Source organism: Mus musculus, chromosome 1 (assembly GCF_000001635.26).
Source record: "Mus musculus strain C57BL/6J chromosome 1, GRCm38.p6 C57BL/6J".
NCBI lineage: Eukaryota > Metazoa > Chordata > Mammalia > Rodentia > Muridae > Mus > Mus musculus.
This window is the reverse complement of record NC_000067.6, coordinates 165216868-165238743: the sequence shown is the minus strand read 5'-3', so window position 1 is coordinate 165238743 and position 21876 is coordinate 165216868. Positions and strand designations below refer to the sequence as shown.

At 40.3% G+C, this 21876-nt stretch overlaps 1 protein-coding gene across 4 annotated transcripts in view; it reads left to right on the top strand.

Annotated features, from left to right (window-relative positions):
- The window catches only part of Tiprl (TIP41, TOR signalling pathway regulator-like (S. cerevisiae)), a 70374-nt gene that overhangs the window by 43916 nt on the left and 4582 nt on the right, over window positions 1-21876 (top strand). The window contains exons 1-6 of one of the 4 annotated variants that reach the window (NM_001357410.1): window positions 1784-2072; window positions 10297-10476; window positions 11140-11239; window positions 16084-16215; window positions 18550-18645; window positions 20899-20961. In NM_001357410.1, coding sequence (NP_001344339.1) covers window positions 2005-2072; window positions 10297-10476; window positions 11140-11239; window positions 16084-16215; window positions 18550-18645; window positions 20899-20961 — 639 coding nt within the window. In that variant the 5' untranslated portion in view covers window positions 1784-2004. Of the gene's footprint in view, window positions 1-1783; window positions 2367-10296; window positions 10477-11139; window positions 11240-16083; window positions 16216-18549; window positions 18646-20898; window positions 20962-21876 lie in introns of those variants that run through there. The other 3 variants (NM_001357411.1, NM_145513.4, XM_011238792.3) reach the window with 3 other exon arrangements.

Sequence of the window (21876 nt, the reverse complement as noted above, 5' to 3'; positions counted from 1 at the left end):
TAAATGCTGAACCATGTTTGTTCCCAAATATAAGTAGATAACTTGTTAACCAGAAAAGAATCACATTATTTTGCCAGTTTTCACAGGTACACTTCCAGATAACAAGTATGGAAATAAAATACAACATGGTAGGTTCAAAGATGGAGGAATGTGATTTTAGAGTCAATTGAACATGACTTGATACATTGTAGTTAGGAGAGACTCTCCTTCAGTGTGGTAGTTTGAGTAGCAGACCTGTTGTTGTCGCTGTTAGGTAGAATGATTGAAACTAAACTCAGCCTCAGCCATGACCTATGCTGAAAGAACAAGAGGCACATTTGTTTGTTTATTGAAACAAGGAATACATAGGCCTGGAATTTGCTATGTAGACTAGGCTGTTTTCAAAAATCACAGAGATTCTATACATTTTTTTCTTGGCCTAATGCAGAAAAATTCAAAGGAAGACTTCATATAGTAAGAATGTTGGAGGCTTGGTGAAAAACACACACACACACACACACACACACACACACACACGGCACTTGGGAAGAAGCAGAACAATCAGGAATTCAAGGTCCTCCTTAGCTACAATAGTGAATTGAAGGCTAGCCTAGGCTGGCTGTATGGAACTCTTTCAGAAAGAAAAGAGGATGGATTTCGTTGCATGTAATTTGCTCATTTACCTCCTTATTAGGTCTTCTAGCAGATCTAGATGATGTGAGGTTTACAATGTAACGTCAGTGAAAGGACCCCAGCCTCCTTGGGAAGTGCGTCAGGGGCCAACCTCTGGAGGTCAGTGATGGTAGACAATCCTCCACTATTCGGGATGAACATCTTTATCCTCTGCGGAAGCTGAGACGCCCTACTTTCCGTAGGCAATGGAAATAGAGTAACTATGTAGGAACCAAGGATAGGATGCCAACGGAATGAATTAATCCAGACACCTTGGGCAGGGGAAATTGATGATGGGTTCCTGGGACAGACACACAAACAGAAAATACCTGAGGAGGAAAAGGTTTACTTGGCTTAACACCTTCTGGTAGACAAGGTAGGAATTGAAGCAGAAATCATGCAACAACGCTGCTTAGCGGTTCCAGCGTCGATGAAACAAACACTGAGTGAATAAGAGAGGGGGTGTTGGAATTGAGATGGTGAACAGTTTTGAGATGCTCAAACATTAAACCATCTCATTTTGAGGCAGCTGGGGCCGAAAAGAATCAGTTGTGTTTTACCCAAAGATACACACAGTTGCACTGCAAGCATGGACGGAGCACCGGGCTTTCAGCGTCGTTTCCACTACACCTGTGTGCGGGTAGAAAAGTCTTAAAATATCATAAGGATAATTTGACGTTTCTTTCGTGGTACAAAGAATCAAACACAGGGCGTCGGCGGTTTGCACGGTAAGAAAGTGGGGCTCTTCCACTGGGATTCAAGGTGGAGGAGCTACTATTTGTCATTGGCTCCAAAGTCGCTGTTGGTGCTGGGCTTCCTGAGCGATAGGGACATTGGGCATGTCCTCTTCACCACGACTCATAAGCACAAGAGGTGATGACACTGCTTGGAGCGGTCTGTAAGGAGGAGGTAAGGCAGTGAAGCACGGGGCTCTGGATCCAGAAAGACAAATTCCCACATTCACTCTGGGGTGACGTCACCCGGAGACTTCAGGGCGGCGCGCCAGAGCGACACCCCCGCGCTCAAGTCCCGCCCCTCAGCGTCTCCACGTAAGACGTGTGTCACCCTGAGCTAGTGGTCCCGGAAGTAAAACCAGGAGGGGCGGAAGAGACGGCGGAAGGGCGGGCCTACGGCGCGGCGGCAGGGGGCGGGGCCGAGATGGTAACGGACGCGCCCAGGAGCCGCGCTGCAGAGAGGGCCATCGTGCGACCGCTGCCGCAGGCGCTTGCTCCGAGTAACCCTGCGGCTCCGCTTCTGCCATGATGATCCACGGCTTTCAGAGCAGCCACCAGGACTTCTCCTTCGGGCCTTGGAAGCTGACGGCGTCCAAGACCCACATCATGAAGTCTGCGGATGTGGAAAAGTGAGGCTGTGGGGCGGGGCCGGGCCGAGCCGAGCCGAGCCGAGCCGAGCCGGGCCAGGTCCGGTTGGTGTCCGGGCTGGGGGTCTGACGGTCTCGGTGCAGCCTCACGCGGTACTTGGGGCCGCAGGCTCGGTCCCTCTGACCGACCGTTGATTGACAACTTCAGTAAATGGTCCTGTTCCCTGCTCGCGGCGACCTCTGCTTGCTGGAACTGTAGCTTCTCAGGGTTGAACTGAGCGCGGCTGTTTTGGTGGACTTCACCTAAACCTCGCCGCTCCTTTTTTTCCTACCTAAGCCTGCGCAACCTTTCTGGGCGCGATGACCTGTTCCCTTGCGGGCAATGACGGAAATGGTATTTATGTTTAGTTTTGAGCTTCTTTGGTTCTGTGGTGTGCTCTTGAGGTTCTGAACATGAACCATTGAGTACCACAGACTTCAGAGGACGTGAGACCGTGTGACGTTACTGTGTGACTGTTTAGGATGAAGATTTCAGGTTTTTTTTTTTTTTTCTTTCCTTCTTTTAGCAAATCAGGTGCTGTGATAAGCACTTGAGATAGGACAGATGAAAGAGAAAGGCCCAAGGAATTCATAGTTTCACGAGAGACCGTTATATTATTGTGTGGTTGGTTAGGATGAAGATGTATACAGGTGTGTGTGCGCGTTAGTGTGTTCGCGCGAGGGTCAGTGCACCTGGGCAGAATCTTGATCAAGTCTGGAGACTGGATGGCCGGGTAAAGCCAGCACTCAGACTGAGATCTGAGGTGTTTGGGGATGCCTATAACTGTATCCTGACAAAGTTTGGGGGGGGGGCGCCCTGGCAGAGTGTTGCCTCCCTCGTCATTGGAGAGTTCTCTGTCTTGCTAAGAAGTTTGAATTTTATATAGTAGTCATCAGGTGTAGTTTTACTCAATATCTACATGCATCGTGGTTGTGTCTGGAAGGTTTCTTGGAGGTGTTGTAGAAGATGGAGGGCTGGAATGCTGGAGAGGAGGCCAGTAAGCAGGAAAGAGATGACAGAAGCTGAGATTCAGTGCTTAAGTTTGGTAGGCAGTTGATGGAAAGAAAGAAAAAGGGAGGCTCTTCAGGACCTTTTGTTGTTGTTGTTGTTGTTTAAAATTTACATATGTAAAAGAATCCTTTTTGAAACATAAGTTGTTTCAAATGTTATTAATTCAGAATATGTTTCTAATAGAATTGTTTTTGTTGTATGAGTGTTTTGCTGCATTGCATGTGGGCCTGGTTAGGGGGTGTCGTGGGAGAGGGGGCTGGATCCTCTAAATCTTAAACAAGGCCCAAACACCTCATTTCTAATGTTATGTTTTGCCTTTAGCAAATAGATACTACCAGTGATAGAGCTGAAAGACAGAGCATTTGAAGCAGCCTACCATAACGGAGCTGCTTTTCATGTAGCTGCACTATTGTGCATGACTACTAAATTTCACAAAACCTGTTAAAAGCCCTGGAGCTACCTTTATTATTTCATATTTGCTCTAATTCAGGAAAGTAGTTAAAACCTGTATTTTACAGACTCATCTTGTGGATCTCAATCTATCATTGTACTTAATCTCTTAGTCATTTAATGTTTTCTATCCCTTAAAGGTTAAGAATAAATTTTACCTAAACTTATGGTGAAAATGCCATTTCATTGTTTTTTTTTTTTTGTTTTTTTTGTTTTTTTTTTTTTGTTTTTTTGTCGTTGTTTTTTGAGACAGGGTTTCTCTGTATAGCCCTGGCTGTCCTAGAACTCACTCTGTAGACCAGGCTGGCCTTGAACTCAGAAATCTGCCTGCCTCTGCCTCCCAAGTGCTGGGATTAAAGGCGTGTACCACTCGCCGGGCCATTTCATTGTTCTTAACCATCTTAAAAATATGCAGTTTAGAAACCTCAGATAACAACAGGTAAAATAGAGTATGCACCCAGTTTTTGTCTTAATATACATCTTAAATATTTTCCCATCTTTCCTCTAAATAATTTAATGGTTTTATAATATTTCATCATATGGTTACAAATTTGTATAACCATCTATTCTTGTTTGTTTGTTTGTGACAAGACCTCTACATAGCCCTGGCTGTCCTGGAACTATGTAGATCAAGCTGCCATCAGCTCACAGAGATCTGCCTGCCTTTGCCTCCTGAGTGCTGGGACTAAAGATATGAGCCACCATACCAGGCTTAGTTATTGGTAATTGAGACAGAGTCTTTCTACATAGTCCTGGTGCCCTGGAACTCACTATGTGTAGGTAGGCTGCCCTTGAACTTGACCTGCCTGCCCCCCCCCCACCCCCCAAGTGGTAGGATTAAGGGCTTGTGTCCCCTTGCCTGGCCGTATAACCATTTATTTTGTCCTTTATGAAAATAAACAGCCGGGCTGTGATGGCTCACGTCTTTAATCCCAGCACTCTGGAGGTAGAGGCAGGTAGATGATCTGTGAGTTGGAGGAGAGCCAGGGCTACAGGGAGGAAAAAAACAGCATACGGCCCTTTTCACTATTATAACAGAAGTTATAACCATTAGTATATATAATCCAACCTCTCTGTATTTGGGGTTATTTTGTATAGATTAGTACAGTTTATAATTTGAGTCAGAAAGTATAAATCCGATTAAATTCTTTGAATGTTTTTGCTTGATTGTAGCTCCAAGGAGAAAGTCGATGTCCTAGAACATGAGTGAGTGAGCCAGTGTGATTAGGGCCCCAGGGGGGAATGTAGGTGACCTAGAGAGCCTAGTGAGCTGGTGCTGTGGCCTCAGGGGGGAAGCTGAGTCTCCTTGAGAGCCCTGTCAGCAAGTGTTAGCTTCTATCCTCTTTCTTCAATGGGATTGTTTCTTTTTCACCAGCTTTGAAATTTCTAAGAAGTTGACAGTTGACATTTCTACCAGAAGAGTTGGTTTTTGTCCTTACAAGCAACAGGCTCTTCATTATCTTTCCTTCAGAGCTATTGTTGATGCAGTCGTGTAAAAGCACAGAGTTCAGCAGATGTGGGAGCGTAGTGCATTAAGTCACCTCCTAGGCGATATTCAAACTTTTATTTTTAAACTGTCAGGGGTCTTTGATGACTCATAAATGAGAGAAATATTCTCCATAAAGACCTGTATTTCTTTCCTCTTAAACCTAACTTGTTTTATTTAATCATATAGGTTTTTAAAAAATTATTGATTTTAATATATGCACAAAGACCAGTTTGGTGAGTCTACTAGGAAATAATTTTAAAGCTATTGGAAAGACTATAATCATGCATAGATCTTTTTTTGACTTTATGTAAAACTGTAACCTTTAAAAGTTTTATTAGCATATATTGATATGTAATGGGTTTCATGATGACATTTTCCTATGTGATTCCTGGCAATCTCCTTGTTCCTACCTAGTCCCCTTCTATTTTCTTGTAAGAATATGCTTTTTCTTTTTCCTTTTCTTTTTCTTTTTCTTTTTCTTTTTCTTTTTCTTTTTCTTTTTCTTTTTCTTTCTCTTTCTCTTTCTCTTTCTCTTTCTTTCTCTTTCGCTCTTTCTCTTTCGCTCTTTCTCTTTCGCTCTTTTTCTTTCTCTCTCTCTTTCTCTCCCTTTTTCCTTTTCTTTCTCTTTCTCTTTCTCTTTTGCTCTTTCTCTTTCTTTCTCTCTCTCTTTCTCTCTCTCCCTCTTTTTCTTTTTCTTTTTCTTTTTCTTTTTCTTTTTCTTTTTCTGAGACAGGGTGTCAGTGTGTAGACCAGGCTGGCCTTGAACTCACAGAACTGAGCTTAAAGGCATGTGTCATCACTCCTTGCAAGAATACAGTCTCTTTGGTATTATTTTACCCTACCTCATAATTGTAACTATTTAGTTCAAGAATCTAGAAGTTTTAACAAGGAAAAAGGAAAAGAAAGCCTTGTGTGCTGTCATAGAGCACTTACATAGAGCTCTTGTGCTTTATTTAGCATCCCTTAGAATTTTACTCAGAGCCAATTTAAATTGTACTTTATGATTATAACCACACGAGAGTGAGACGGAAGGGCATCATTGTATGTATGCCCTTTGCCCTAACAGTTGAATTGTTATTTTCATCTTTGTTTATTATTATACAGTATTAAGTGTATTTGTTTGTTTTTCTAGCCTGTAGTAGATTAGAAACCAGTTGAGAAGGATATGGATAACTCAGGGATAGAGCCGTCATTCTGGAGCTACTGAAGGTTTACACACTCAGTTTAACTTGGCGCAGCCCATATGTTCTTACATGTGAAGATTGCTGCCAAGAAATGGCAAAATAAGATTTAAGTTTTCTGCTTAAGGACACAGAAAAGTTAACAATTTAAATTAGATAATTTTAAAGCAGCCTTGTCAGAACCTTATCTATATATCTGCACTTATGTTAATGTTACAGTTTATCTGCAGAATTCCCAAAAGGAAAAAATTTATCTTTGCCAACAATCTCCCTACCCAGATGGAGACACTGGTCAAATCCTGGTGTATTTTAACTAGCAACTCAGATACTTAAATATACACTTTAAGAGCCTTTTATAAGGCCAGCCAGATAGCCTGCCTCCTTCCCTCCCTCCTTCCTTCCCTCATTCCCTCATTCTTCTGATTTTTGATTTTTCAATGTAGCCCTAGCTGTCCTGGAACTTGCTTTATAAACCAGGCTGGTCTCTAATTTATAGAGATCTGCCTCCTGAGTGCTGGGACTAAAGGTGTGTACTGCCACCACCACTATCCGAGCTCATTCCTATCTTCATAAAATAAAAAAACTTCCTAAGTTAGAGTGACAAGAAGTTGATAGTTCCTAGATTAGTAAGTGGCTAGCTAAGACTTGGCTCTTGGAATCCTCATCGCACCGTTAGAAGGTGTTGATTCAGGGAAGCCTGTCAGAGTAGAAGACTTAGGACCTGGCAGCCTAGGTGAATGAACAACTTTGGTGATTTATCTTTTTGGTTGTGAGCCATCTCTCTCGTCCTAGCTCTTGTAATCTAGACAACCGATATATACGTGCTTTCTTTATCTTTATCTCATTTCTTCTATGTATGCTCAATCTTTTGTGTTATAGGTTCAACAGGAGCCAGAAAAGTTAGTTATATTATGAGCAAAATGTTACATATGTCATTGTAAAATCTGGTGTAAAAATAGTGGTCAATGGCCGGGCAGTGGCGGCGCACGCCTAAAACCCCAGCACTTGGGAGGCAGAGGCAGGCGGATTTCTGAGTTCGAGGCCAGCCTGGTCTACAGAATGAGTTCCAGGACAGCCAGGGCTATATAGAGAAACCCTGTCTCGAAAAACAAAACAAAAAACAAAAAAAACAAAACAAAAAAAGTGGTCAATGAATAGTTTCATATTTCTTTTTTAAAAACCCCCACAAAGAAGTCTATAGAACATTTTTAAAAGTTTCTAAAATCAGTAAGACTTGGTTTATAAGATGTCTGGAAAATGCACTTGCTTGGAACCTTAGTGTTATACTTTCTGATCGTGAGATACTAAGACTTGCAGGTTTTGTTTTGTTTTGTTTTGTTTTTAAATTTTAGTCAAGATCTCACTGTGTAGTCCTGGTTGACCCAGAACTCACTGTGTAGACCAGGCTGGCTTCAAAGTCACAGAGATCTGCCTGCCCCTGCCTCTTGAATGCTGGGATTAAAGGTGTGCACCACTGTGTCCAGATTCAGAATATTTTTGTTGCTGCTTGCTTTTTTTTAAAAAAAGATTTGTGTATTGTATGTATATGAGCACGTTGTAGCTGTACTGATTGTTGTGAGCTATCATGTGGTTACTGGGAATTTGAATTCAGAACCTCTGCTTGATCTGGTTGGCCCCACTCGCTTTGGCCTAAAGATTTATTTGTTATTTTATCTAAGTACACTGTTGCTGTCTTCAGATCACCAGCAGAGGGCATCAGATCTCATGGTTGGTTTTGAGCCAGCATGTGGTTGCTGGGATTTGAACTCAGAACCTTCGGAAGAGCAGTCAGGGCTCTTAACTGCTGAGCCATCTCTCCAGCCCTGTTGCTTGCTTTTTGTTCTTGTTTTGATAAAAGGTCTCGCTATGTAGATCTGGTTGGTATAGAACTTGCTATGGAGTGCAGGCTGGCTTCATTAACAGATCCTCTTCTGCCTCCTGAGTGCTAGAACTAAAGGTGTCCACCAACCACCACACCTAAGTGAGACCTGTTGTCTTTATAAATATGTTTCTTCTATATGTACATTTACTATGTATTTTCTAATGCCAGCTATTCGTAAGTGATAAATAAAAAACAGCAAGGTAGCTGGGCATGGTGGTGCAGGCCTTTAATCTCAGCACTTGAGAGGCAGATGCAGGTATATCTCTGAGTTGGAGGCCAGCTTGGTGTTTTGAGGTGGAGGGGTTTAGGACAGTAACACAGAGACACCCTGTCTCAAAAAGCAACAGCAAAATAAACAAAAGACTCCCCTCCTCAAAACAAAAATAAAGCAAGGTAGTTGGGAGGAGACATTATTTTAGGTAGGATACTATGAGATCACCTCTAAAACAGTGGAATGCACACACAACACACATCTACTCTACTGCTTTCCAACCCTAGTTCCTTTATTTGTCTTTGCCTTGCCCCCTTCATGCCCCTCTTTGTCCTGTTACTTAGCAGCTTCACACTTCTGCTCAGCCTTGTGACTTCCGTTTCATGCTATGTCTGTCTGTCTCTTTAAAGATTTATTTATTTACTATGTTACAGTGTCTACTTACATGTATTCCTACACACTAGAAGAGGGCAGCAGATCTCATAGATGGTTGTGAGCCACCATGTGGTTGCTGGGAATTGAACTCAGGGCCTCTGGAAGAGCAGCTAGTGCTCTTAACCACTGAGCCATCTCTCCAGCCCCCATGCTGTGTCTTGAACTGTGCTTCTTGTGACCGTTCACTCAGAGTTCGGAAAGGAGAGAATCGCCGTACTAACTGGTCGGTTCAACCCAGAATAAGCATATTGGACCAAGTTTCCAGAGTTTGCCTTTGGTTAAGTTTTGAACTTTCATCCCTGAGTTGGAAGTTCAGGTTGTAACCAGGCTCGTTAGGCGTGCCAGCATGTACTTAGAGCTTGGTTTTCCAGGAGTGAATAAGTAACTGCCCCTAGCTTTACACAAAATAGGGTTGCTGCTAAGTGATAGCGAATGTGTCTAGCAGGTGCAAGGCTCTCCGTTCAAACTCAGGTACTGAAAACCAGAATGAGAAGTCCTTTCTTTAACTGGGACTATAAACCGGCTTTAAAAAAAAAAAAAGAAACATCTTTTATTTGTTGACATTAACTATAATTGCATTGTTTTTTCTCTTCCCTTTGGCCAGCCCTCCCATGTAACCTTCCACTTGCTCTCTCAGATTCATGGTCTCTTTTTCTTTAATTATTGTGGTTGGTGGTGATGGTGTGCATATTGCATGCATATTATATGTATTATTCTGGCTTAGTTGTAGGTTCTCTAAGATTCATGACCTCACTAGTCCCAGGTACTTGGTGAAGTTTCTAGTACTGAGCATAACTTTCTTTTGTTGAGTGGGCCTTAAGGCCAATTAGAGAGCTGTTGGTTACCACCAAGATATATGTGCCACTGTCCTTACACTTAACTCTTCCATGTTGGTTGTAGTCCAGAGTTGTCAACCCAGTTTTCAAAAGGACCAGTGAACTGGACAGCCCACCCCCTACTTAGAGGTTGACAGCTTATAACTTAGTGCCAATCAGTTGGTACTATGTGACAAAGCAGGCTTTGTGTTGGTTGGCCAACTTTTTTCATTTTCTTTTTAAACCAGAAGTCCCAATGTAAACAAAAACAATCTCATTTTTTCTTAACAAACTTTTCAAGTATCAAAACAACAATAACAATACCATTCACAATATCATAACCCAGCGGTGTGTTATTGATTTGTGGCTCTGGCTTTTTGTAGATATTCTAGTGAAGCTGCCCATCTGAGACATGTTAAAAATGGTCTAACATGTTGAATAAAGGCCTGGTGTTACACCTAGCAGTCACGTGCTCTTGAACTCTCTGGGCTTTTTCTTAGCACACAGAATGGTTTTTAAGGATCAGATTTTTACAAGTAGTGAAGTTGGAATTGGCCTTAATTATGATCACTACCAGGTTCTTCACTTTGGTTTTCCCCCATGTATCCCTCCCTCCCCACTCTGTCTTGCTGAGTTTAGTGCTGCAGAGATTTGATGATGAACAAGTAGGTGATGAGAGCATCTTACAGATTCTTTATCGTCATGGACTTCTCCACTTATCCTGGAAAGTCAGAGTTAGGTTGGGATGAGAAAGAGACAGAATTGACTCGTGAGCATAAAGGAACCTCCCTGACCTCTGCTTCTGTGCAGGTTAGCTGACGAGCTGCACATGCCATCCCTCCCTGAAATGATGTTTGGAGACAACGTTCTAAGGATCCAGCATGGCTCTGGCTTTGGAATAGAGTTCAATGCTACGGACGCACTGAGATGTGTGAACAACTATCAGGGCATGCTCAAAGTAGCTTGTGCTGAAGAGTGGCAGGAAAGTAGGTGAGAATCTGGGCAGTTACAGGCTCAACACAAAGTATTCAACAAGGATATGTGTGTTTTATTACAATTAAACTTTCAAACTGTATTATTCAAAACTCATTTTTCTGAGCCATAAAACAAAGGTTAATTTTACCACTGCTTGAAATACTCATTAGGTTAAAATATATGTGAGCTGAGCTTTGTAGGTGTTCTTTAGTCCAATCATTACAGAAACTTTAAAGTTTCTGGTTTTAAAGAAAAACATTTCTTGTAATTGAATATTTGTGGGGTATTAAAACTAAGAAAAATGTTTGGTTGGTTGGTTTTTGCTGGTTAAATTAGCAATATTTACTTTGTGCCTATTGAATATATACTATATGCTTTGAAGGACAGAATGAAATGTGAGCTTTGAATCATGTCTCAGGAAATGTAGGACGACCTAGAAAGAGTATATCAGCACATGACAAGTTAAATAACAATACATGTTCAGAAAACATGTATTGTTACTTAGAAAGGTTGGTTTTATGCTAGTGAATGATAGTATATGCCTTTAGTAGGATGTTTTATATTGTATGTGTGTTAGTAGGGTATTTTATTTTATATATATAATGTGTTAATTTGGTGTACATATGAACACTGATATATATTCTAAATTTTATCGTCCTTTTTGTTTTGGTATTTGAGGACGGAGGGCGAACACTCCAAAGAAGTTATTAAACCATATGACTGGACCTATACAACAGATTATAAAGGAACGCTGCTTGGAGAATCTCTTAAGTTAAAGGTAAATCTGAACCTTTGCTTCATATGATTCATATAATCATTAATCTTGGGAGATAATCTTAGCACTACATCCTAGTTGTGGTTATTATTTTCCCAACTCCTTTCATCCTGCTTCTTGCTTGTGGCAGACTTTAGAGCTTAATGTGAGAGGTTTTGGTGTATTATCATATTATTATAAATATTAGTTAATTAATTAGTGGAAAAGAAGACTATTACAAGATTTTCCTTTTTTCTCTTTTTGAGATGGAGTCTTGCAAGGCTGGTATTGAACTTTTGGGCTCCTCTTGCCTTGGTCTCCTCAGTGTCTAGAACCACAGGCATGCATGTTCTGCCTGAGAGCAGTAGTCTTTCTTTCTTTTTTAAATTCAATTATTTAATTAATTTTTTAAACAATATTCTTTAAAGTAAGGTTGGTAGATGCTTGCTTTGCCATGGTGTTAACAATATGACAGCCAAGAAGCGTCTGTCCCCAGAAACGTATTATTAGGTGAGTTAGATAGAAACTGCTAGCTAGAAGCTAGTTTTACATATGAACAAACAGTTGAACAGAAAACTTATATATGCTTGCACTGATTTTAAATTTGGTATGACTTTAGATAGTTAGTTACCTCTCTCTTTCTTTCTTTCTCTCTCTCTCTCTCTCTCTCTCTCTCTCTTTCTTTCTTTCTTTCTTTCTTTCTTGTTTTTTTTGTATTTTAATTTTTGAGACAGGGTCTCGTGTAGCCTTGGATGGCCTACTCTATTTAGACCAGGCTGGCCTTGACATTTGCCTGCCTCTGCCTCCCTGGTGCTGTGATCTAAGGCATGTGCCACCACACCTGGCTCTTTAGGTGAGGTATTTAATCAAGGCTAGTGACCATTGCTGGCAGGTTGAGTAAATGATAATGCTTACCCACAGCGGAGTTTTATATGAAGAGTTCACAAGCAGATTCTAATTATTACCTGTTCAAGTGTTGTTAGTGTTGAGTTGCATCTGTATAATCTCTGCTCCAGAAAAGCTTCCCCGAGAGTGTGGAACCGCTGTCTCTACAGCAGCTACATTTTTAGGTCTTCTAGTAGGACTGAGGTGAAACAAATGTGGCTTAGGTTGTGTGTCTGACAAGATTGTTCCATTTTAAAGCATTTTCCTTAAAAGTTATTTAGGGCTGATGAGATAACTCGGTGAGTAAAGGCATGGCTGCCAGTGACCTTTGCTTGGTGGCCAGAGAGAACCTGCACCTTCAAGTTGTCCTCAGATCTCCACACACATACAGATTACACACAGATTAAAACAGTTTTTCCCCCAAGACAGGATTTCTCAGTGTAATCCTGGCTGTCCTGGAACTTGCTCATAGACCAAGCGCCACCTGTCTCTGCCTCCTGAGTGCTAAGAGTAAAGACGGGCCGCCACCACCCAGCAGATGAAATTTTTTAAAGTAAAAGTTTTGGCAGCTAGAGTTAACTGGGCATGTGAGGTGGTGTGTGAAAGCCTTGCCTTTGCACAATGTTTTAGTCTCAGCAGATAGAAGCTAATTCTTAATAGTTTTTCCCTCTCCAACTTTTCTGTGTGTTTCCAGGACAGAAACACAATTTTTGAGAAAATCAATGTTCACTCATTTATTCACTTACTCATTTCATCAGACATACGATGAAACTTTGCTGTGTAGAAGCCATTGGTGATTCTAGAAGCCATTGGTATCCTCCTGTGTGAGGTGAGGGAATTTTCTTATTCGCTAAAGAACTGCAGATTATAGTCTCTTCTGATAGAAGAACATCGCAGCGAGCCTAGGTCATTGATGTTTTGTTGCCAGGAATGAGGGAAATAGATTTTTTAAAAACCTCATGCAATCGTGATGATTACTCTATGGATTCACATAGGGAAAGCTGCATTAGCTGTAGGTCGATCAGGAATAGGAACCTATAACGCAAGTCTTCTCAGGTGTTGCTCAAAATGTCAGAGTGATCACCTAGTAATGTGCTCAGGCTTTGTCCAAATATAAACTTTGTTTCAAATCAGCAGGCAAAAGCTTTGCCAGGTTGGCAAAGCAGTTTGTACATGCCCCGCCCTCCCTCGTGTGTGTGTGTGTGTGTGTGTGTGTGTGTGTGTGTGTGTGTGTGTGTGTGTGTGTGTGTTATGTGTGTGTGTTCTTGTCGTTTGTTGATTTGTTGATGTGCATACTAGGCTCTGTGTCTAGCAAGCTTCTGGGGCTTCTCTTGACTCCAGCCCTTGGAGCCCAGGGTTACAGACATGCACACACTGTTGGGGCTGGCTGTATGTGGGTTTTGGGCTTTCATTTTTAGGCTTTGTCCTTTGAGTCATCTCTCCACAGATTGATCTTGCAAGGTCTTTTGATAAATGGACAGTACCAGATCCTATGTGTAAAAGTATTTACCGGTCTATCTGTTACACAAGGAAGACCTCAACAAATGCTCTCAAATACTAGTCACTGTGTTTATTGAAATACCAGAAATAAAAGAAGCTGTTTCATTACCTAAAACTGACGCACGCACGCACGCACGCACGTGGGGGGTTTAAATGTCTTTGTTTGTTTGTTTGTTTGTTTTGTTTTAGATGGAATGACTGAGACTGGAGAGGTGGCTCAGCAGTTAAGAGTACTTACTGTTCTTGTAGAGGACCCAGGTTCATTTCTCAGCACCCACGTGGTGGCTCACAACCATCTAATTCTAGTTCCAAGGGATCTGATGTTCTCTTCTGACATGTGTAGGCCCAGGAATGCATATGGTGGTCATATATACATGTAGGCCAAACACTCATACGTATAAAATAAATAAATCTAATATATATAGATAGATATAGATATCTATATCTATATCTATCTATCTATCTATCTATATATATATATATATATATATATATAAAATCTTTTTTAAATGGAAAATTTTCCAGGCAAAAAATTAGAATTTTGTTCTTTAGTGTTCAAAATATCTCTGTAGGTAGGTACTGGTGTCCTTAGTTTGTAGATGGTTTGGGGTAGCACACTACCCTTAATTATGGTTTTGAATATTTGTTATATGTAGATGACTTCATAGGAATTTATGAGGGTTTTTTGTTGGTTTTTATTATTTTTAGGTTCTTCTAAGAGTTATTAATTTATTATATATATAATATAATATAAATATATATGTGAGTGCTCTATCGGCATTACACCTGCATGCCAGAAGAGGGTGTCAGATCCATTACAGATGGTTGTGAGCCACAATGTGGTTGCTTGGAGTTGAACTTAGAACCTCTGGAAGAGCAGCCAGTGCTCTTAACCACTGAGCTATCTCTCCAGCGCTTTTTGTTTTTGTTTGTTTTGTTTTGTTTTAAGACAGTGTTTCTCTGTGTACCCCTGGCTGTCCTAGATCTCACTTTGCAGCCCACACTGGTCTCAAATTCACAAAGATCCACTGCCTCTGCCTCCTAAGTGCTGAGATTAAAAGTGTTCATCACTACCACCACCACCCAGCCTTTGTTGTTATTTTTAACATCTGTACATATAATATCAGTTGAGATTTTAAATTCTGAACTCTTCCTCATAACATTCTTCAACGGCTGGAGAGATGGATCAGTGGTTACGATCACTTGTTCTCACGGAGGACCAGCTTTGGCTTCTAGCAGGTACATGGCAGCTCACCACCGTCTATAACTTTATTTCCTAGTGGTTATTTGTCCTCTTCTGGCCTCCAAGGCCAGCACATACACATGGTATATTTACATACACGCAGGCAAAACATGCCTACACATAAAAGAAATCTTTAGAACATGCTTCAAAAACTGTGTATGTATAGGAGGTATATGTTAGTAAAATATATTTTCTTAGAGTCAAAGTGTTGGGACTGGAGAGGGACTCCTGTCTCTTGCTTTCTGAGCCTTGCTTTTTAGTTCTGGAAGTAGCTTGTGTGTATGTGGGTGTGTATTTTATTGTTGTCTCCTTTTTGGTTGTTTAACTTTTACTCTTTGGTTTGTAGAATGGCATAAGAAAAGCCACTCACAAAGTTGTGGAAATCTTAGCCTGACTAGATTCATGTCTACCTTTGTGTTTATTAGCTGGCCTAAGGTGATGGTGTGAGAATATGATTAGTGAAGTAAATTAATTCCTAATACTGTGCCTGTCCCATAGTGATGTAACTATATATGGCTATTTCTTCTTGTTTAAATAAATGATTCTGTAGGACAGAAGCCGTGGAGGGCCACCTTTTTTTTTTTTATCTACACTGAATCTTTTTAATAAAATATGCTTGGTGTCCATGTGTTTTTAAGGTTTTTTTTTTTTATAACACGTTAGAATAGTTGCTCATGCACTCTGACTTAATATCTTATTTAAAAGTTATCAGCTTAACAATTTCTAAGTATATATAGAGGAAGGCTAATTATATTAACATGGTTGTGTAAGTAGTCTCACCAGTATAGGGCTTCATGCAGGAACCACCTCGCCTGTATTTTTTATGTGTGTTCTGGGGATTATGTATAAACACAAGTTGTCACGCTTTTGCTGCAGGCATTAATTCCCAGCTCCTGAGATACATGTAATTTTAATGGAAAAAAGTATTTTTCTAATTCCTAATGAGTATATCCAAATAGCACAAGACTACACTTAACCTTTTATGGAGCTGTTTTGACTTACACCGATTTTCAGTTGATAATTTTCTCACCTTCACAAGAAATGCTTAATTTTCTTCTGAGATGGTATATGTAGACTCTGTTTTGATACCAGGTCAGAAGATAAGTACTCTCTAGTGGTTTTCAGACTTTCAGAGTGGAGGCAAATGTGAATACCGATGCTATGCAAAGAAATGATACAAACTTTCTTGCAACTCTAGTGCTTTTCATTGAAAGTCGTCATTTAAAATTGTGTATTTCAGGTTGTACCTACAACAGATCATATAGATACAGAAAAATTGAAAGCCAGAGAACAGATTAAATTTTTTGAAGAAGTTCTCCTGTTTGAAGATGAATTGCATGATCATGGTGTTTCCAGCCTGAGTGTGAAAATTGTGAGTACTCAAATTAATCCTCCATTCTCACCAGCGGCTGGTGTGATGCCTTGTAAGGTTTAAGTCTACAGCACAGCTTTGTGACATTTACCAGAAACAATGATATTTAGTCTTTTTAAAAATATACCTGTCCAGCATCTTTTGGTTATTTGCTTATTATTCAACTTGACTGAATGAAAACTGTGACTTAATTTTTATGTTCATAATTAAAAATGATATTTGTAGAATCTGCAGGTAGCATGTTGGATGGATGCTTTAGGTATTTATTTTATGTTTGTGAACGTTTTGCTTTCATGCACTACACGAGTGCCTGGTGTCATTGGAGGTCAGAAGAGGACATTGCATCCCCTGGAACTGGAGCTAGAGATGGTTGTGAGCCACCATGTGGGTGCAGAGGATTGTAGCTGGGTTCTCTGCGGGAGCAACAAGTGCTCTCACAGCTGAACTGTCTCTCGAGAACAATGGCCCAGGAGTTAGGATTTTAGTGTATCATAAAATTATCAGGTCATTCTTTAGCATAAAAGTGGAAAACAAAAAACAACAAGTATACAAGTATAAATGATCATTTCCTATTATATTGTTGTCTATCAGTAGAGGACAGGCTATTACTGTTCATATGCTATTGGTGAAACATGTTTATAAGAAATAGATAACTGGGTAACTTGACTGTACTGAAGATATGGGAGCAGTTAGCTACTTAGATCTGCATACTGAGTAACTATGACTGTGACAGCTAAACATGTAGCCAGACAGCTACTCAACACGGACACTGTCCATCATAGTGATGTAACTTTTGAGTGAGATTTGTATTTATAAGATTGTCATATCATTTGTAATAGATTTATTTTAACCTACATAAAAGCCAGGTGAGCTATCTGATAGCCCGGCATGCAGAAGAGCCTCATTGGCTGCACTGACCTGGAGCATGCATACACTGTATGATCTTATTTTATGGAAAGTGGGTGAACATAAGTCGCAACAAAGAAGGAAGTGGTTCTTCAATTTTGCTAGTATTGATACATGGTATCAGTATCTTTCTTAAAAAGGAACATTGTATTTATAGTACTTGGGTATGTTTTAAGTCATGTATGTATGTATGTGTGTGTTTATGTGTGTGTGTGTGTATGTCATGAGTGTTCAGAGGCCAGAGTCTGTATCATATGTCTTCTATTGCATTTCTACTTGATTTCTTTTTTGAGAAAGGGTCTCTCACTGAACCTGGATTTTGCTAATCCTATCACTGCCTCCTCAGGGCAGGACTAGGCACATGTTGCCATGCCTGGCTTCTCTGTGGGTGCTAGGGAGCAAACTTAAACCCTAATGCTTGCAGAGTGCTTCACTGCTTGAGCCACCTCCTCAGCCCAAGAAGTATCGGTCTCATCTGTGGTTTTGGTTGTGAGTACACAGGTGTGAGCCTGCATATGTTTAAATGCACAACCTTGAATGTTGTTCCTCAGGTCCCATCCACCTTTTCTTTTTGAGACTGTATCTCTCACTTGTCCAGACTAAGCTGGTGAGCCCAGGGATCCAGATATCAGTTTGTATCTGCTTTCCTCACAAACCAACCTTGTTAAATAACCTGCTAAAGGCTTCGAGGCCAGTGGAACTAGGGTAGAGAACCTCATATCTAGCTGGTGCCTGTGTTGGAATGCTTCAGCTTATCGTTATTTTGGCTTTATGGTGGTGTCAAAGTATAAGCCTTCATTCTTAACTATACTTTGTTGTCTTAGTTAAGGTTTTACTGCTGTGAACAGACACCATGACCAAGGCAAGTCTTATAAAGGACAACATTTAATTGGGTCTGGCTTACAGGTTCAGAGGTTCAGTCCATTATTATCAAGGCAGGAACATGGCAGCATGCAGGCAGACATGATACAGGAGGAGCTGAGAGTTCTACATCTTCATCTGAAGGCTGCTAGCAGAATATTGACTTCCAGGCACCTAGGACATAATAAAGGCCACACCCATGGTGCCATGCCTACTCCAACAGGAGTACACCTTCTAATAGAGCTACTCCCTGGACTGAGAATATACAAACCGTCATATTTGGATTTTGGATTCTTTTCTATCTTATCAATGTGTGCAAGTGAACTAGATCTGGTCAGCATCCCTGCATTGCTGAGCTGTGATACTGAATAGGTCTGATGTGTTAAAAGCATCTTAGACAGGTATTTCCGTCTATTGGGCTTTTAGGACATAGACATAGACCAGGGAGAATCATGGTGAATTTGCAGGTTTTTTTCCCCCAATGTTTCTCTCTCTTTTTTTCTTTTAGTAAAGAAATAAAGTATGTACTTGTCATTAACGTTTCAACGTACTGTCTTTTCTCCCCAGAGAGTGATGCCTTCCAGCTTCTTTCTGCTGCTGCGGTTTTTCCTGAGAATTGATGGGGTGCTCATCAGAATGAATGACACGAGGCTTTACCATGAGGTACCGTGCTCGTGTGATGAGTGAGCTCACTGATGCTCACTGAGCCTCTTATGTGTCTGTCGCTTTAGAATGTGAGATTGTCATGTTTCTTGTTCTGTGGTCACCTGTTAACTCATACATTTGACTTACTGACTACACACTGTTGTTGGACACGCTGTCTTTTTTTTTAAGTTCTAGTAATCAAAAAAGGTTTTATAAAAAAACGTGTCCTGGGTATGAATGCTTTGACCAAAAAATTTGTATACATTTAACTTGTGTTTAAGGAAAACTGTCCCTTAGCTTCTATACGATGTCCTGTTAGAGATCCCTCTTCAGGGCCAGATGGTAGTAGCACACATCTTTAACCCTAGCACTTGGGAGGTAGAAGCAGGTGGAGTACTTGAGTTGGAGACCAGCCTGGTTTACAGAGCTAGGTCTAGGACAGACAAGGCTACACAGAGAAACCTTGTCTTTAAAAACAAAAACAAAACAACACAACATAAAAAGAATTCCCACTTACACTGCCTCCTGACGTCTGTATTACATGGTTACTTGGTGGTTATTCTAAGGGTGGAAAAATGCTGTCTTCTGTGAAAAAGTAACTGATAACATGCAGGTCTTAAGTGTTAAAGAGAGAAGGAGTTTAGATTGGGTTATAAGAATTTTTCCAGTAGCTTTAGAGCACCCTGTCTTTTCTGAATACTTAAGTTCAAAATTGGGATCACATTGGATGAAGAATTAGAGGAGATACCAAAACTATTAGTTATGGTCATAATAGCTCGTGCTGTGGTAACTAAGTCAGAAAAGGTTATGTAGCTCACTTAAGGTACCCAGTAAGAGGCAGAATTGGGTTACATTGACATTTTCCCCCAAGTCCTTTATTTAGACATTTGTTTTCCCCTTGAAACAGCACAGTGACTGTGATTATGCTCCCCCTCCCCCACCCCTCCTCTTTTCCTCTTCTCGTTGTTATGTAGCCCTGGCTGTTCTAGAACTCTGCTGTGGATCTGGCTGGTCTCAGAGAACCACCTTCTCTACTGGGATTAAAGGCACCTCTTACACACCTCTTAGCCTTTTCCCTTTGTATAAGCAAAGCCAAAATACTACATTTTTCTCTCATCTAAATCTCAAAAATACTGTTTATACTTAATTATATTTTTAATGAATTTATCCTAAAAGGTTCTATTATACAGTAATTTATAAATATTTATTATGTAGTTGATCAGTTGTATATACTTGAATATTCACAGCAGTATTGTTTATATAACATGAAGGAACTTATTAATTTGACTGATATGTTTATGTCCATATAGTAGTAGCAGAAAAATAGACACCCATCAACATGATGGTAGAGAATAAAATAGAGCTAATTTGGAAAGGTGGTTATTTTACTGTTGAATTTTGAAAGTGTAGTGTGAACTTATTTAAATTTGATGTAGAGGTTTTGAAATGATCAAGGCTGTGTTATCAGAACTAGCTATGGTTGATAACTTATTTTTCTTATTTATATTTTTATTGACTATGGTGAACATTAATTTTTTTCTTGTTTCTTATTGATATATTTTAAAGAAATATAATTTTGTAGTTTTTTTAAACTGAAAAGTGTTTATCCAAAAGCAAATTGTAATACATCTTTCTTTCTTTCTTTCTTTCTTTCTTTCTTTCTTTCTTTCTTTCTTTCTTTCTTTCTTTCTTTCTTTCTTTCTCTCTTCCTTCCTTCCTTCCTTCCTTCCTTCCTTCCTTCCTTCCTTCCTTCCTTCCTTCCTTCTCTCTTTCTCTCTCTTTCTCTCTGCCTGCCTGCCTTCTCTTTCCCCTCCCTCCCCTTCTCTCTTTCCTTTCTTTTCTTCTCTCTCTCTCTCTCTCTCTCTCTCTCTCTCTCTCTCTTTCTTGTCTTAAATATGTCTCTGGCTGTCTTAGAGCTTACTGTGCAGACCAGGCTAGCCTCAAACTCATAGAAATCTGCCTGCCTATGCCTTCCTAGTTTGCTGGGATTAAAGGCATTTAACCACAGTGCCTCACAAAGTGCACTTTTTTTAACCTAACTTTAAAAGTCTTAAATGGCTGAATTTGAGGCTAGCCTGGTCTACAGAGTGTTCCAGGACAGCCAGGGCTACACAGAGAAACCCTGTCTCAGAAAACAAAACATAACAAAACAGTTTTATATGGGAAAACGGTACAAAAGGATGGTTTGTTTATTTACGTGTCTGCTTTATAGGGAGGATTTTATAATATACATATATAAATATATTGTAATTTTTGTATTTTTAAATATAGGCTGACAAGACCTACATGTTACGAGAATATACATCCAGAGAGAGCAAAATTGCTAATTTAATGGTAAGTACTTAAATTTTAAGTATTTAGATGTTGAATTTTAATAATTCATTTTAAGTCTCATATCCCACTAATCCCACCCATTCATCTAAATTTGCATCAGAAAATGTGTGCCAAGGACCAGCCTCTGCTTGGGAGTTCTGTTTGAAAGTAGCAAAAAACACACAACTGGAAGTCAAGTCTCAGGACAACCTATGTTGTTCTCTAGACAGCTTTCTCTTGCAGGCCTAAAGACATCTCTTGAAGATCACAAACCTAGTTTTTTATGTAGATATCAATTCAGTCATTACCCCAGGTTCCCTTTTGATTATCCTATGAGTCAACATCCCATGGCCTTTGGTTCTTAGGAGACAGCAAGCACACTTTTTATTACAGAGCCCTTCAGATATCTGTCAGCCTTTGTTAAGCACAGAGATAAGATAACAGGATGGGGCCTGGATCTAAATTCCCTCAGTCACAGGCTGACCTCAAACCCAGGGATCTGTCTGCCTTTTTAAGCATACAAAAAAACTTAGCTGGGTAGGATCTCCGTCAATCACCACTCCCTAACTCTCTGTATCTCCTTCCGTAGTATCTTCCTGACCAGTTGGCTCACAGCACAGCTGCTTTTGTTCCTTTAGATTAGTGAAACACCTTGTATAGTTCCTTATATTTTACATAGTTGAGAAATTATATATTTTTGAGCTCATGTTTTCAGAGTTTTTTTACAGCCTTAAGGGCTGTCCTGAAGGTCCCAGGGTTTACCATTTTACTGAGACATTAGCTACACTTTCGCCTCCTGGACTGATGGAGTCATTAATGTTAACAGGGAGGACATTCCTCAAAGGAGGAACATGAAAATACTTAAATTATACAAACAAGCCCTAGGCCACAGCAGCCATGACATCATGGAGGCCTCTGCCCTGTTCCAGGCGTGGG